This window comes from Monoraphidium neglectum, assembly GCF_000611645.1.
Source record: "Monoraphidium neglectum strain SAG 48.87 unplaced genomic scaffold scaffold00373, whole genome shotgun sequence".
In the NCBI taxonomy this organism is placed as follows: Eukaryota; Viridiplantae; Chlorophyta; class Chlorophyceae; order Sphaeropleales; family Selenastraceae; genus Monoraphidium; species Monoraphidium neglectum.
In genome coordinates this window covers 3,033-19,154 of record NW_014013255.1, presented here as the reverse complement: position 1 = coordinate 19,154, position 16,122 = coordinate 3,033, and the positions used below count along the sequence as shown (strand labels likewise).

Genomic DNA, 16,122 nt, shown 5'->3' with positions numbered 1-16,122 from the left:
CCCCCCCCCAAATTAACCCTCTGGGCCCCGCCCCAACATGCCAATTCTGACGGGTGCATCACAACAGCACCTAGAGCAGCTTGCATGGGAAGCGGCGGTGTGCAGCCGCCTTGTATTACTTGAACATCAATAGCTACCCCTAAACAACTTCTCAAGAATTGCTGCTGCCCCTTGCAAAACCACCCTTAGGCAGTTATCTCACAAGTCCTTTAGGTGCCCCAAGCCCCTGGAATACTTTTTTGCATACTGCGGCGCACTGGCGTTTGAGGGTGCGATCCGAGCGCCTGCAGTGCAGCTGTTGCTGACAGTACAAATTTCCATGCAGATTGAAGCTGCACGCCATCATGGTTGCGAGCCTGCCCAAGCAATGCACCCTTGGCGGGCCCTTTGCCACCCTGGCCGCTGACCACAGGCAGCCACGCCCAAACCGCCGCAGGAGACCCGATCGAGTGGGCCAAGGGCCACTCATGGCACCACGCCAACAGCGACACGCCTGCGGACCGGCACTCACCGCGCGACGGCATCTGGCACTCTCACGTGAGTGCTGGGGGGGGGGGCAGGGAAGGCTGCTTTGCTGATTATGGCTGCCCAGCGATGCTAGCTGTTTCCCATCCCTCCCTATGCCAGTTGGATGCCAGCATTGTTTTTCGCGCCTGTCGTGCAACAGGGGGCGAGCAGTGCGCTATTGCTTTTGAATGTCTTTTGCCCCAGGTGTCTCCCTGCCAGCCTTATGTGGCCCCGCCCACCCCTTTTCTTTTCCCTGACTTCCTCGGTCTCTGTGGCTGCAGTGGGGCTGGGTGCTGGATGAGTCATACGCTGACTCGCGGCGCGACCCCAAGGGCAACAGCAAGGATGACCTGGCGGCGCCCTGGTTCTATGTCGAGTCTCCTGGCTTCTGTAAGGAGCACGGTCGCAGGGTCCTGGCTGCTGCTGCAGTATCAACGTCTGCATGTGTGCTTGTGCGGGCATGTGTTTGCGCGCACGTGCATGTGGGCTTGTGCATGTGTGCATGTGCATGTGGGCGGTGCATGTGGGGTGTGCATGCGCATTGGCATGCACCCCCTGGGCTTGCAACAAATAGCAGGTCTTATGAGACTTGTGAACGTCTGCCATGTGGTATCCTGTGCCTGCTGATCTTCCATCTTATCAGATGGCTGGCTGCGTGAGACCTACATGCTGCACATGCTGGGCCAGGCTGTGGCGTTTGCTGCGATCTGGGGGCTGCCCGGCTTCATCTGGGGCTTCGTGGTGAGCGCTCCTTGCGCTAATGATGGGCGGCAGCCGCGCTTTGCAAGGGGGTACTCATTCATACTCAATACAATTGGGCGCGCGGCTGCAGCGGGAGTTTGGCTGATCCAAGGGGCCCAAACGCCACCTTCCGGGGCGGCGCTCTGCCAGAGCGCCAGTGGCTGGCTGGGTGGCTACCGATGTGAGTGCACGCCCTTGCCAGCACCTGAGTGCGCTTGCATGCGCCCACCCCCGCCACACCTGGCGAATATGCGATTCAGCGCCAACCCACAAACACATAATCTATGACCCTGATGCTCACTATTTTAACCCCAGATCCGTGTGCTGTTTACCCAGAACATGTGAGCGAGCCGTGTGCTGCGCACAAGGCCACAAGGGGACGATGCTGCTGGGCGGTGGTCGGGGCAGGTGGCAAGGGGTATCCAGCCTGGCCTTTCAATACATTGACTGCCGGCTCACACTTTGTCAAATGCCAGGCCTCCTCTGAAGCACGGGTTGCAAGGTTGTCCCGCTCCGCCACTGCACTCTTGTTCATGCACGCCGCAGGACTTGGCTGGTCAACTCTGTGGTGCACGTGTGGGGGGACCAGCCCTGGAGAACCGGCGATTCGTCCCGCAACAACGCCCTCGTTGCGCTGCTCGTCTTTGGTGCGCCTCCTGCCCGGGTCCGGCCCGTGCCGGATGACAGCAACCTTTGCTGTGCCATGGCTCCAGCGCCCACCGCTGATAGCAAGTAGTGAGGGCAATGACGGCTGGGGCCTGACGAGCACGCAAGCGAGTATGAGCCCTGCCAAACTGGCCGCCTGCCGACTCGGTTTTCCTCTGCTGACAGTCATGGTTGCTTGCCGGCTTGCACACGAATGCGCCCGCACCCCGCGTCCCACCACCTTGTCGCCTACTGACGCGACCTTGTGAAAACACTCACCTCCAACTCACCGCACCCTGCAGGCGACGGGTGGCATGCGAACCATCATGCGTTCCCCGCCTCGGCCGCGCACGGCCTGGAGCCTTGGCAGCTGGACGCGAGCTACTCATTTATACGGCTGCTGGAGGCGGCGGGGCTAGCATGGGATGTGCGGCGGCCAACACAGGAACAGATGGCGCGCCTGAGGATCTGATTTGACTCCCTGACTTCAGATCATGTCATTGTTGATCTTGGGTGTTTCAAGCTGGTACGGTATCTGCTGCGGGCGGTGGCAGCCGTGTGCTGGTAGGCCGCATTACAATGCAAAGCCGCGTGTGGTAGTGGGGAGCCATGGGCCCCTAGCAGTGGGTGTTAAGGGGGTGTTGTCAGGACCGTTTGTGCAGCCGCTTCAGGAGGTGGGATAAGGCCTTGCCTGGTTCAAACCGCTGATGCCATCTCGGCTGGTTTTTGTTGTCTGCTAGACGTTTGCCGACGCAGCCCCGCGCACACGACCTGAGGTTTGGTTGCAAGTCCACAGCACCGACTCCGCCCCATCTGGTGCACCAGTGGAGCGCCGCGGCTCAACTTTGCAGGCGTTAACTGAAGCGACCATGCGCGGCCCCTGTAAACAGCATCGCCGGCTTAACTTGTAGTGAAGGGTGCATTCCAGCTGCCCTTACCATCCCTGGGGGCTGAGCTAGGCCCCTCGCAACGCAGCCCCTTTGACCACAGTCAAACATACCCGCCGAGCATGCCTGTCTGCAACGGGAGGTTGGAGAGGGTGATGCGTGTGGTAGTCGTTCCCAGTGTAACCCATGAGGTGCTCTGCAGACCCCTGGTCGTCAGCACGCTTGCACACCCTCTGTTCACCTGTATTCGTCTGGGCATTACCGCAGCGCAACCAGGCTGACATGCAGTTGCCACCAGGGTGCAGTGAAAGCGACAGTGGAGAGTGAATGCAAGTACCCGTACCAAATCAGGTCGCTAGATTGCATCCTGTGGGCGAACACAAAACACGCAGATCGTGGATCTCCGTCGTCGGGTCGCATACTGCGGGCCCGAGTCTCATTTGTATCTGTTCCAAACAGAAGGCGTGGCAACAGAGGCGTGTTCCTCGTCGGGCCTCGCAGCAGGCCAGGGCCTCAAGCGAAGACCCGACGCGCTGGATGCCAGCACCGCCCTGATACGATGACGCCGCCGCCGCCGCCGCATCCGCGGCAGCAGGTGCACTGGGTCTGTCGACCTGTCGGCGCCTTGCAGTCCCACCCCTTGTCCTTGCTCACACAACATACTTCGCGCTGCGCAGAGCAAAGATTATGATGTTCCCATCGCCTTGGCCGAGGAGGCGGCGTTCTGCCGTGCTTGCGACACCGACAATGCGGCAGAGGCGGCGCGCCTCCTTGCAACGGGGCGCATCAACGCGGCCGCCCCCTACAGCTCGCGCCGTTACTTGGGCATGTCACATTTCTTTGACAATGTGACTCCACTTGAGCACAGTTGCATACACGGCCACTCAAATGTTGTGGCGGTCCTGCTGCGTCACTTAGGGCCCGACGCCGCAGCGGCTGCATCGTCGGTCGCTGGCAAGCGCTGGACGGCGGTGCACTGGGCCGCACGCGGCGAGTCCGATGGACACGTGGAGGCGCTGCGGCTTCTGCTTGAAGCGGGGGCCAATCCGCGCTGCACTTCCAAGTCTGGTAGGGTGAGGCCGCTGATGTCCGCAGCGCGCCCCGAGGCAGTTGAGCTGCTGCTAGCGGTGGCGGGGCCCGAGGCGCTCATGGACACAGCCCATTACTCCGGCTGGACGGCGCTGCACTACGCGGCAAAAGACTGGCGCACAGACGCAGCGCAAGCTCTGGTGCGGGCCGGCGCAGACAAGCAGGCTGTTGACAAGGCTGGCAAGACGCCCGCGCAGGTGGCGTTAGCTTTTGGACGAGGACACACTGATTTGGCGACCGAGCTCGCGCCGGCGCCGCCGGGCGCCGCGGCGCAGCTGGAGCGGCAGCTGGCTGAGGAGCGGCGGCGCGCCCTGGGGCTGCAGTGGCAGGTGGCGCAGCTGCGGGAGGCCGCGGCAGCTGCAACTCGGGCAGCCGTGCAGGCGGGAATTGTCGCGCCCGCAGACGCTGCGCCATCCCACGATGATGGCGACGGAGCGTTACGTGTGGCGGGAGCAGGCAGCGCAATGCGCACGACCGTAGCCGCCACAGCTGTCACGCCCCTGCAGAACGCGCCGTCTTCTCAGAAGCAGCAGCAGCAGCAGCAGCAGCAGCAGGAGGAGCAGCAGACGCGCCATGCGGCTTCCCCTGGTGGCGGCACAGCGGCACAGCATGACCCACTGGCAGCGCCGGCTCGGAGGTCGGACGAAACCGTGGGCGCGAGGGAGACGGCAGCTGCGCAAGAGGGGGCAACGGCAGCTGACGCAAAAGTGCGGTTCCGGCAGGCCTTGGCCACTTTGAACGTCGAAAGGGCACGGCTGCGCGGCAGGGAGCGCCCGATGACCTTGGCCGAGCTGGCGCCTTGGGGCGCCGAGTTCGCGGCGTCTCGAGCGGCCGTCTGCTGCGACGAGCGCGAGCTGCAGAAGCGGGATGCGGTCCAGATCGGGCTGGATGGCGAGACAGCAGAGTTCTTGCCGTATGATGAACAGGGCCTGAGCGTTTTCCACAGCGCCGACCCTTCCAAGACGGGCCATCAAGATCGGTTTGTGATCAAGGTGGGCCTCGCTGCCCTTGGATTGCCCTTGGATTATGAATAATCATCGGTTCGCTGGGGCTCATCTTGTTTCTTTGCTGGTATTGGTGTCGCACCGTGCTGGCATCTTTTTTGGCACACATGATGTGTGCCGGCTGGCACGCCATGCACCACGCACGGCGTGCGCAACGGAAGCGCGAAAGTCGCGCCCTTTGCCGACCACTTGCTTGCGCTCTGCAGGAGCTCAACACCACGCTCTGCGGCATCACCCCGCCTCAGCTAGAGCTCCTGCGCGTACATCTAGCGGCCGGCGTAACCGCCTATGCTGCAGGCTGCGGCAGCGTATGGGACCCCTGGTGCAAGGTGGTTGCTGCGCCGCCGGAGCACAGGGTGTGCCGCTTCAACCCGGAGGTGTCGGCCTCAATGGTGGTGGCCTCAAGGCGACTGGAGCCATGTGAGTGGCGAGCCCAGCGGGGGGCAGCAGGGAGGCGGCAGGGGGTGGCGCGGGCGGCAGTCGCCTCCCTGCCTGGCACAGAGACGTGTGCCGGAAATCACCAGAATTTTCCAACGCTTGTTGTGCTCCACATCCGCCCCAATCGCATGCAAGCATGAGCTCAATCACACAAATAGTCGTAAGCACTGCAGTCACACAGCACCACCACCACCCTTTCGCGCGCCGCGTTCCCGCCAGTCATCCTGCTGGCGCCCTACGCCGGCCGCGTGATCAGCGACAGGAAAGCAGACGCGCTGTTTCGCCGCGCGCCTGAGCAGTTCGAGTGGGTTTGCCACAAGCACCGCGAGGCTTGGGCGAGCAGGGCGCTGCTGCGCAGGCGCACACCGTCAGCTAGGCATGGGGTATGACTGCTTTTTGGGCCCGCTTTGACCCAGCCTGATAGCTGCGTGCGTGCGTGGGTTAATCCCTCCCTTCCTTTGACGCTTATGGCCTGACGCCTAGACGCCGTGTCCCCTTCTGTCGTCACAGGTACATGCTGGAGCTGGTGATGTCCGTGCCAGGCGGGCGCACGCGCACGAGCACCGTGCAGTGCACTCTTGACGCGGCCCAGGGGGCCAACGTCACCGCAGAGCTCAACGATGGCCGGTGAGGGCAAGGGCATGACGAGCCCTTGCTTGCATGTGTACCCTGCAGAGCTGCGCCACCCGCTGGGGGGGGAGGAGAGAGGCATGCTCGAAGTGCAAGGCTTATCGACATGTTGCGCTGAGTCAGCGCGACCGCTGCTTGCATCTGGCCTGTTTGTGGCTCACCAACACGTCAACCACTGCCGCCGCACTCCGCGCCGCCCCGTCGCGCTCAGGGACTACGACGCCAACCCTGATGACGGGCTGCCGGGGATCCCTTCCAATGTCGCGGGAATCACCGTGGCCGACCACGTCACCGAGCGCGTGTACGTTTTCCTCCTTACCACGGCGGCCGTGGAGGCTGGCGACGAGGTACGAAGAGCGCGCTTTGTGGCAGCCGCTTCTTTGCTGCTTGAACACAGCCGTCACTGCGTGTCTCGTCGGGCTTGAGTGGTCCGCATCTGACCGACACTGGTTCCGCCTCTGCTGCTGGTTTATTCCTCAGCTGATTTTTGACTACGGGGAGCGCTACTGGAAGGCCATGAGCGCGAGGATGCAGGAAAAGAGGGCGATGGAGCAGGTGGGTGGGTGTGCATTGCGTGCTGCTGGCAAGCAATCCACCCCATTTGAATGCGCGCGCATGTGTGCTCCCATATACAGGCGCGCTCATCTTGAATCGTGCGTAGACGCGCACTCCTCACCTGGTTTCAACAACAAATTTCTCCGTGTGCATGAGTCCACCCTCGTCCACGTTACTTCATCACACGTCATCACGTTGCAGGAGATCACCAAACGGGCCAAAGCGTTAGCCGAGGCCAAGACGCAGGAGACGATGATTGAGAACGCCCAGCTGAAAGCGCAGCAGAAGCAGCTCGAGCAGCAGCTCCATGAGCTCCATCTCCATCTCCAGCAGCAGCAGCAGCAGCAGCAGCAGCAGCAGCAGCAGCAGCAGCAGCAGCTCCAGCAGCAGCGGCATCGTGAGACAGAGCAACAGCTGGCGATGGAGCAGCAGCGGTGCGCGGACCTGCAGGTGCGGCTGGACAGGGCGGCCGCGGCAGCCGCAGCTCTCATGGAGTCGCTCGTGCCGTCAGCAGCGCATGAGGCGGGGATGCCAGGCGGGCGGGTCACAGCAGACAGCGCCATGCGCAAGAAGCGAGCAGCCGCGGCAGTGGTGAGGCTGCCCCCTGGTACGCTGCAGCAGGAGCCTGCCAGCACCACCGCAAGGGCGGCACATGCGGGCCCCGGTGCTGCGGCGGCGCGCAAGCGGCCGCGTGGGGAGCCGGAGGATGTTGGCGATGAGTCAGAGGACGGCACTGCGGCGGATGCTTGATATTTGCCAAATGCTGCCCGGCGTGCGTGACTTGCGGTTTGGTTGGAAGTCTAAATCACACCCATGTATCTGGTGACACTTGGACTGCGAATGCTGCAGTATGTGCCCACCTGCAGACCTGGTGAGCCATGGTCGCTGACCATGCCCCTGGCTAATATGCAGAGACATTTGGCTTGCCTTCAGAAGCTGCCGCTGCTGGGCCCTTGTTTTTATCGGCAGGCAGGATGGAGGGGCAAAAACACACGCCCTGCACCTAAGCTGGGACACATGCACCCACCAGAGGAGCACCGCGGCTCGGGCTTGCGGGCATCAAAATGGGGCGATTATGCGCGGCCTTTGTAATAAGTATTGCCGGCTTGATGTCTAGTGAGGGGTGCGTTCCAGTTGCCCTTACCATCCCGGGGAGCTGAGCTAGGCCCCTCGTGATGCAGCCCCTTTGACCACAGTCAAATGATTGAGCATGCCTGTCCTCAATGGGAGGCCGCAGAGGCTGATATGTGGGGTAGTCGTACCCAGTGTCACGCACGTGCTCTGTAGACCTCCGGTTCTCAGGGCGCTTGCACACCATCTCTTCGCCTGTCTGCATCATGAGTGCAACGCAACCAGGCTGACATGCAGTTGCCACCAGGGTGCAGTGAGAGTGACAGTGAAGAGTGAAAGCGAACTGCCATAGCAAATTTAGGACGTTGAAACCGGTTCCATCCCATTTTGAGAGCGAATACAACATACGCAGATCGTAGATCTACGATCTGGTGATCTCGGTCGACTCGCGTACTGTAGTGCACTGCGAGCCTGATGTTCTCTCAGCCTGATACAACAGACACTTGAAAACGGAGGCGTGTTGATCGTCAGGGCTCTCAGGCCAAGGCTCAGGGGCCTCAACCGAAGATCCCTGCCGCCGGACGTCAGCACCGCCGGCGCCCTGATGGAGCAGCAGCAGCAGCAGCAGCAACAGCAGCAGCAGGTGCACTGGGTTTGTCAACCTTTTGGGTATTTGCAGCCTCTCCCCTTCTCTTTGCACATCGAACAATTTCTGCGCTGCGCAGAGCGAAGAGGATAAGCGGCCCTTCGCCAATGCTGACGAGGAGGCGTTCTGGATTGCTTGTCACACCGGCGACGCGGCAGAGGCAGCGCGCCTGCTTTCCACTGGCATCAATGCTGCGGCTCCCTTTAGACCATGCCATCCCTTGGGCATCCCACCGCCTCCCAGCGCAATGACGCCACTCGAGTACAGTTGCTTCCACGCCAAATTGAGTATCGTGGCGGTCCTGCTGCGGCACTTGAGGCCCGACGCCGCAGCGGCTGCATCGCCGGCTGCTGGGAGGCGCTGCAAGGCGGTGCACTTTGCCGCACTCGGGGAGTCCGATGGACACGTGGAGGCGCTGCGGCTGCTGCTCGACGCGGGGGCCAATCCGCGGGCGGGCGTTCCCGGCAATTGGACGCCGCTGATGTGGGCGGAGCGCCCCGAGGCCGTAGAGCTGCTGCTCGCGGCGGCGGGACCCGATGCGCTCATGGACACCACTGATGCCGGGTGCGCGACGGCCCTGCACTGTGTGGCAGAATTAGGCCTCACAGACGTCGCTCGTGCTCTCGTTCGGGCCGGCGCAGACAAGCAGGCCATTGACAAGGATGGCAACACGCCAGCGCAGGTGGCTTTGGAACATGGACACACTGATTTGGCGGCCGAGCTCGCGCCGGCACCGCCGGGCGCCGCGGCGCAGCTGGAGCGGCAGCTGGCTGAGGAGCGGCGGCGCGCCCTGGGGCTGCAGCGGCAGGTGGCGCAGCTGCGGCGGCGGCAGGAGGACGCGGAGCGGCGGTTGGCTGAGGCGGAGCAGCTGCTTCAAAGAGAGCGGCATCAAGCGGAGCAGCAGCGGGAGGCCGCGGCAGCCGCTGCAGCCGCAGCCGTGCGGGCGGCGTTAGCCCCGCCTGCGGAAGCTGCGCCACTATCAGGAGGTGGGGCCGCAGTGTGCATCGCCATGTACACAAGCGCAGCAGCAAGGGCCCTGGCGGGCCTACGGCAGGGGCAGCTACAGCAGCAGAAGCAGCAGCAGCAGCAGCAGCAGCAGCAGCAGCACCCGCGGCAGGAGCTGCAGACGCGCCAGGCGACCTCGTCTGGCGGGCGGCGCAGCCGGCGCGCCCATGCGGCGCGGCGGAGTGAGTTGCAAGCGGCAGCGGAGGGTGGAGGGGTCAGGCAGGGGCGACGGGTCCGAGGATGAGGGTGACACATCAAAGGACGACAGTGGCGACAGTGACTATGTGCCCTCGGCTGCGGCTGGGATGCGCGCGGGCACCACGGGCAGCCGCAAGGGCGGCGGCGGCTGAGGCGGCCGCAGTGGCGAGATGACGCGGCAGGCGGCGGCGGGAGCGAGCGGTGGCAAGCGGAGCCGCGGGCGGCGGTGATGTCATTGCCTATGGGGTGGCAAGCATGTTGGTCTGTCCTCTTGTAGCATTGCTGCAGCATACAGCAGCAGCGGATTTGTTTGCCATCCAGGCTTATAGGACTGGGCTTTGAAGCATCAAAGTTGTTTGAGAAAGATTTAGGTGGCTGCATGCTGTTCTTGCTGTGAAAGCACGCGTGCACCGGGTCCCACAGTGCGTGCTGGTCCGGATTAGGCTGGGTTGTTGCAGCGTCCCACAATCGCCCGCTTCTGGAGCCACCCAGGCTGCGTGTACACTGTAGAAATGAGGTCCCGTTCACTCAAGCACCTGACTGCGCCCATCGCAGTCCATCACGCTCGCCACATGTCTGCTGCAGCGACAGCAGAGCTTCAGCCTGGCTGCACTGCCGGCTACCTGAGTTCAAGCACTTGGGTCTAAATAAATGGATGTCATGGAGCACATTGAGGCTGCGCAGTCTTCTACAAGCTCGGGGAAGGCGGCGAGTTGAGCAGCACGGGAGTCCTATGCTGTGTTGGCCTGTGCTGTCGCCGACTGCAGGGCCCGCTCTCACGAACGAACGGTCAGCCAATCTGCGCGCCAGCCAGTTCTGCACTGTATGATTTCGGGCGCGCCTGCATGCCTGCCAGGTGCGCTGATCTCAAGATACGCAATAATTCGACCAGGGAATGACAAAGGCAGGTGGCTTTCAAAAAGAAGTTATTGGTGATGAGCACGAGACACACGTCTGCCAGCAGCAAAACAAGGCCATGGATGAGGCTGATTAAAGAATTCATCAATAATTTTGCCCAATGCCAGGCCAGAGGAACTGGAGGGAGGAGAGGGCTGGCAACTGAGCAGCATTTGGCCTGAATCTGCTGATTTTTGCCCCGGTTGCATTGCATTTTGAAGAGTGGCTCGAGGGCACTGCATCGATTTGCTGACCGGCATATGTCCAAGTTGCTACATTGCATATTCAACATCCAAGTGCCATAACCTACAATATGGGGGCCAGAGGCTTGGGTTGACTGTTTCAGAAGATGTCACAACTTCTTGAACCTGGTCAGGGTAAAGAGACTTTACTGTATCCAAATCAAAAGATGACATCCCACGTTTGCTGCTGTTTCTGAGAAAGCAGTTTACATGTCAAATCCAAGGGGATGGCAGGAGATGCGCTGGTGGGGTTAGCTTCGCCCACCGACAGAATATGTTGAATGTTGCAGCAAAGAAGGCAGGGATGTGACAAATGGCGGTTGCTGTGGGACGGCATCGCTGGCTTCCCGGGCTCAATGAGGGGCTGGGCGCGGAAGAGATGGTGGCCAAGCAGCTTGCTCTGCCCCTCGCTCTGGTGACTCCCGTCAGCTGCTGTTGCCAGCCCGTCAGCCGCCCGCCAAAGCCTCGCGCCGCTCGCTTGCAGGTGGGTTAGGTAGCCTCGGGCTGGATGCAAGTTGCGGCAGCACAACAGGGCACCGGGGCGGTCAGGAAAGCGCCGCCCAATCTAATCAGAATATGGTGTGTCAACAATCTTGATCAGCAGTGATGGGGCGTGCAGCGGCTGCTCTCGCCGGCGCGTGCCAAGGTATGACCCATCCAAGAGGATGTCTGCGGTTGGTCAACCCTAATCAGGTCAAACATGTGTAAAAGGGAAGTGATGGGTGAGCAAAGGCACTGTGCTGGCCGCAGCAGACAGCTGCGAGATACATTTGTCCTGCCTGCTTGCTATCAACAGCGTCAGCAACAAGCAACAATAACCACCGTGCTGCAGGCGCCCGACCACACATGCGGACGGGTGAAGGGGTGGAAAGGCGCTGCGCCCACGGCTGACCCGGGAGGATGCAGGCACATGTGCATGATGCGCGCGTGTCCGCCATGGCTCTTGTCAGACCCAGGGTGAATGGCACAGGATGTAATGTGCAACATGCAACAGGCGTGCAGTAAAAGATGAAAGTAGTGAGGGTCAGTCCGGTGCCCCCTCGCCTGCCTGCATGGCCACGGCGCAGTGAGACCCGACGGCGGATGCGAAAAGAAGGGCAGGGGCTGGTGCTGCTACAGCGGGCGGCGCCGAGCATGGGCGTTGATCCGGCGGTCAGCGCGACAACAAGCCGAGCAGGGACCAAGATAGAAGGCAGCAGGTTGCGTGCCGCCGAAATGGATCGGAAGCATTGCGAGCAAAGCTGCGGGGGCGATGCGGGGCTGCCTGCAGTGCCATCAAAAGAAACACGTTGAGGTGATCGGGAGGCTTGCGTGGAGGCGCTGAGAGGGCGACGCGCACACGTGCACAAGCTCGCCACACTGCAGAGCAGCCGCGCGTGGTGGCGGCCCGGGAAGCTGCTGGGGCGAGCCGCACTCTCGCGCTGTCATGCACAGATCACTCGATCGTTGAGGCTCCCCCCGCCAGAATCCCCGCCAGAACAAGCAAAGAATATGTCAGGGTTCTTTCCGTGATGTCTTGTTCAGTAAGGTTGAGGAGGAATCCGGCACGCCCTGTGCTGGCCGGCGCTGCGCGCAAGTCCCGTCTCGCGCATGTCGGCGCCGCAGCGCAGGGGCGCACAGAGCTCAGTGCTGCCCCCGCCATCAGAGGAGAAGCAACCCGTCAGCCGACCAGGGCAGCAAAGAATGACGCTTCGCAGCTCTCAAGAGGAATCGAACCTGCGTCAGGTGACCTTCAGTGACCGAACGTCACCTGACACCCATCTGTCACCGATTTGATTTCCGCTTGTCGTACTTTGTCAGGCCGGTCTGCAGGGCGATGAGTCGTCAGGGCAAAGCAGAGCGGGCGGGCAAGAGGGGTGAGAGGGCCGGCGCCTGCAATGAATGACGGCGATGCAGCCGCCGCGCGCCTGGCCAGTGCCCAGTGGCTCAGCTGCTCGCGCGCCCTGCTTCATCTTGCAGCACGACGAGCCGCCACGCTGCTCACATCAACAGCCCGCCGGCGCATTGGCAGACGCCGCCTGATTTTGATAACTCCATCCAAGCGCACCGCGTGGCGCGCTGGGCACTCTCCAGCGTGCCTGACAGCCCCCTGGCCCAACCAGCGCTCACCCGGTCTGGGAGGGGCACATAACCGTCCAAGACCAGCACGCTGGAGCACCCCGCAAACACGGTCTTTTTGGAGATCTCCGCGCCTGGCATGTAGGAGTTGTCGTCGGCCGCGACCAGGGCGCCGCGCATGTTGCGGCCGCCGACTGCATAGAGCTTGTCTGAGCCGGCGTCATACCTGCAAATCGTTGTGTCGGGCGGGTCGGTCAGCTGGTTGGCTGAACAGTGCTACATGCGGTTTCCCTGCACCCTTTTTGTACCTTCTACAGCCGTGCACCAATCCACCCCGGACACCGAACAAGCCCGAACTATGCCGGGCCAGCCCCGCCCGCCAAGCACTGCACGGCGCATCACGGCCCCGTCCCACCCAATCGGCGTGGGCGGTTGCACAATTTCCGTGCGCTCCCCGTATGCAAGTCCGGCCAGGCACCATCCGCCCGGGGGCCTCGCCCTGTGACGCCATCATTCATAGATTCCCATACAGTAGCGTGCAACAACCCTGACAGCTGGCGCAGCACGCTCACGTGTAGAAAGCCCGCTGCGTTGGCCCCGCCACCAGGGACGTCGGCATGCTGATGAAGTTCTGGCCGCCCGAGAGCTGCCAGATCTTGTACAGGGACGAGTACGTCAGCACCTCGGCCCCATCCCAGGTGGGCATCTTGATGGTCGAGTACTGAGGGGGCAGAAGGAGCGCGCAGACGCCGGCAGTTGCGCTGCTGTCGCATCGGAAAACGTTCTTCAAGGGGTGGCTGACTACACCCGACGCCAGCGACCCGGTCAAGCCCATTCATACCGCCAGCCCTTGCCCCCGCTGCGAGCCTGTGACAGACCCCACGTGTGACCAGGTCAGAACCGCAAGATTTGCGGTCGGATCTGCACCATGCACAAGATCCCGATCTCACCTTCATCATCGCCTCCATCAGCGCCTTGTCCTTCAACACGTCGTTTGTGGTGATGTTGCCCACCCAGGCCGGCACCCTGCTCTTGCCTTTGAACGTGATCGCCTTCCAGGCCGCGTCTGTCGGCATCACCACCTGCGCACAGGCGCAAGCGCAGGCATGGGCGCGGCAGGGTAAGCGAGATGGCAGGGGGACCAGTGACGGGTGCATGCGCACACGCCTCAACCCTGGGGCTTGCATGGAGCAACGAGCCTGCCTTGTTGCCCGAGCTGGTTTGAGGTTCTATGCACAACCCCACACTGGCGCTGTCCGGCCTCCTTGCGTGAACAGAGTTTCTCTCACAGTGGCCCAGGTGTTAGCCGTCCTGATTTGCTCCTTCATGATCTTGCTCATGATGCGTGCCTGCAAAGCAATGCAGCAGGGCACACCACGGGCCGTCAGCGGTCCAGTTGGGCAGGGGAGGGGGCGTCTGTGCCCGCATTGCAGCGACGTGCCATGCTGCACAGTGCTGCCAATCACCGAGCCTCGAAACGCCCAGGGCTCATCAGCTGGGGGCTCACTCCCCAGCTGCCAGGCCTTTCTGCACACACATTGCGAGCGTTTAGGCCTGTGATTCTTACATTGCCTTGAGAAATGAGAAAGAGCGCCCCACCAAAAATCTCCCTCACCGTGCCCCTGACATTCTTCAGGGTTCTGGAGGCGTGCCGCAGCGTGTGGAAGGTCATGGGCGGCATCAGCACCGCATTCACCCCGTGGACCACTGCGGCTGCAAGAAGCAGCGTCGGGGCGCAAGGGTTGGGCCGGTGAGTCGCTCAGCCGGCCGCAGCATGTGCAGGGTGTGTGCTGTGTGCAGGACAAGTTCGTTGTCAGGCTGGCGTGCTCCGCAGCAACGCAGCAGCTCTCGAATGAATGAAATCCTATTTCCAAAACCCCTCCAGAAACCCAAGCACCGCCCGCCTGTCACGCATTCACTGGCGAACGCAGCACTCACAGGCCGTCGTGAGCAGGTCCGGGTCCGTCACTTTGGCCTTCCCGTTCGCGGCGCCCCCGCCGCCGCGCGTGAACGAGATTGTCACGCTGCCCTTCTTCGCGACCTTGATGTTCAGGGTCGCGTACGCGCTGCTCGCGCTCACGCCGGACTGCGGGGAGTCCGCCAGGGACGTGGTCAAGGTTGAGGAGCCCTGCGGCATGACCGAGATGGGTGCCAGGGCCGGCACGTAGGCGTATGACATCAGCCGCCGGAGGTAGGGCTTCCAGGCGCTGGGGTTGGCCTGGGCGTCCGAGAAGAGGCCCGCCCAGGACTGGTAGCCTGCGTGGCGTGCGCGTTGAGAGGCGGATGCGTGTTGATCGAAGAGTGAGGGAGGAAAGGGAAGCACTGGACTCTGGGGGACCAGAGGCGGAGCAGGGCGGCGCGAGCGGAGCGTGCATGTTGGGGCCCCTGCGCACCCGAGGCCTTGGCGAATTTGTCGAACGCGTCCACAGTAGGGCAGAACTGGGGGAGATAAAAATGCAGGGTGGGGACGACATGGAGTTTGGTGCATACTGCGTGCGCCAACGATCAGTAACAGGACTAGGATGTTTCACAGCGTCCCACGTCCGCCTGCTTCGGGAGCCATCCAGGCTCGTGTGAAAGGATTAAGAAGCAGCGCTGAGAGCGTGAGAGATACTGCTGCAGACAGCACCACCTGTGGGCATGGGTTCCCCGTGAGACTTGTTGGTGGCTTCGAATTCGCATTTGCATGCATTGATGCAGTACCACTACAGACTGCTGCTGACGCCATCGTCACACTCGGTGCAGGCTCCCTCCCCACGCACGCCGACATTCCTCCACAATCTCTGCTCACAGTGGTGCCGGCCCGCGGAAACGCCTGTGATGAGGTGCCTGCCACAAAGTCGGTGACCGACTTGCAGGTCGACAGCAGCGGGGATTGCGCAGCGGCGGTGGCTGCGCAGCAAAGCGGCGAGAACGAGCGCGGGAGGAATGAAGGCACGCTTCAGCGGGCAGGAACGAAGGGAGTTCCCGGCTCAACGGCCTGTGGGATCCTCAAACGCGTTCTGGATGCATTATCACCCACGTACAGCACTGATCGCACGACCTCCGATCGGGCATGCACATCACGGATCTCTCGTCGGCATGGTCAACACTACACGCCGCTGACACAGAAATATACTAATGTTGGTTTCTATTTATCACCTGCAGTAGCAACCAGCATCGCCAGCAAGAGCCCGCCTCTCCGCATGAGCCCCGACCACGTTCTGGCTTCTGTATGGTTCCTGCTCGTCGTGCAGAAGAGAGCGCTTATGACATATTTTGACGCTGAATTGACGCTCGTATGAAAAGAGACGTCGGCCCTTCCAAAAGGTGGGTGACGTGCTGCCCCACGGTAACTGTGCTGGTTGTTTGCGTGACACGGTTATGGTCTCAATAAACTTTGCAGAAGTTTCGATACGCTTTGTTGTTGCTCCTGCACTCGCTTTGGGTGGCTGCGGGCGCTGTTCCAAATGAGGTTCACAGGTTCTGTTGAGTTAGGAAAGCGCCAAAAAGTATCAGATGGAGCTTTC

The 16,122-nt window shown here is 62.0% G+C and overlaps 3 protein-coding genes across 3 annotated transcripts; 2 read left to right on the top strand and 1 right to left on the bottom strand.

Annotated features, from left to right (window-relative positions):
• Positions 1–84: 84 nt before the first annotated feature.
• MNEG_3078 (stearoyl-CoA desaturase (delta-9desaturase)) lies at positions 85–1,593 on the top strand (the record flags this gene model as incomplete). Its single annotated transcript, XM_014048443.1, has 5 exons — positions 85–97; positions 437–537; positions 789–897; positions 1,151–1,248; positions 1,564–1,593. 5 exons carry the CDS (start codon positions 85–87, stop codon positions 1,591–1,593), a joined length of 351 nt encoding a protein of 116 aa, XP_013903897.1.
• Positions 1,594–4,645: 3,052 nt separating this feature from the next.
• Positions 4,646–7,246, top strand: MNEG_3077 (hypothetical protein; the record flags this gene model as incomplete). The annotated part of the gene is made up of 7 exons (XM_014048442.1): positions 4,646–4,861; positions 5,080–5,293; positions 5,531–5,615; positions 5,822–5,938; positions 6,153–6,288; positions 6,422–6,496; positions 6,698–7,246. The coding sequence occupies 7 exons, from the start codon at positions 4,646–4,648 to the stop codon at positions 7,244–7,246; spliced, it is 1,392 nt and encodes a 463-aa protein (XP_013903896.1).
• Positions 7,247–12,319: 5,073 nt separating this feature from the next.
• Positions 12,320–15,773, bottom strand: MNEG_3076 (hypothetical protein; the record flags this gene model as incomplete). Its single annotated transcript, XM_014048441.1, has 10 exons — positions 12,320–12,361; positions 12,665–12,839; positions 13,186–13,334; positions 13,564–13,695; positions 13,903–13,962; positions 14,229–14,320; positions 14,552–14,869; positions 15,007–15,052; positions 15,405–15,505; positions 15,755–15,773. 10 exons carry the CDS (start codon positions 15,771–15,773, stop codon positions 12,320–12,322), a joined length of 1,134 nt encoding a protein of 377 aa, XP_013903895.1.
• Positions 15,774–16,122: the final 349 nt, after the last annotated feature.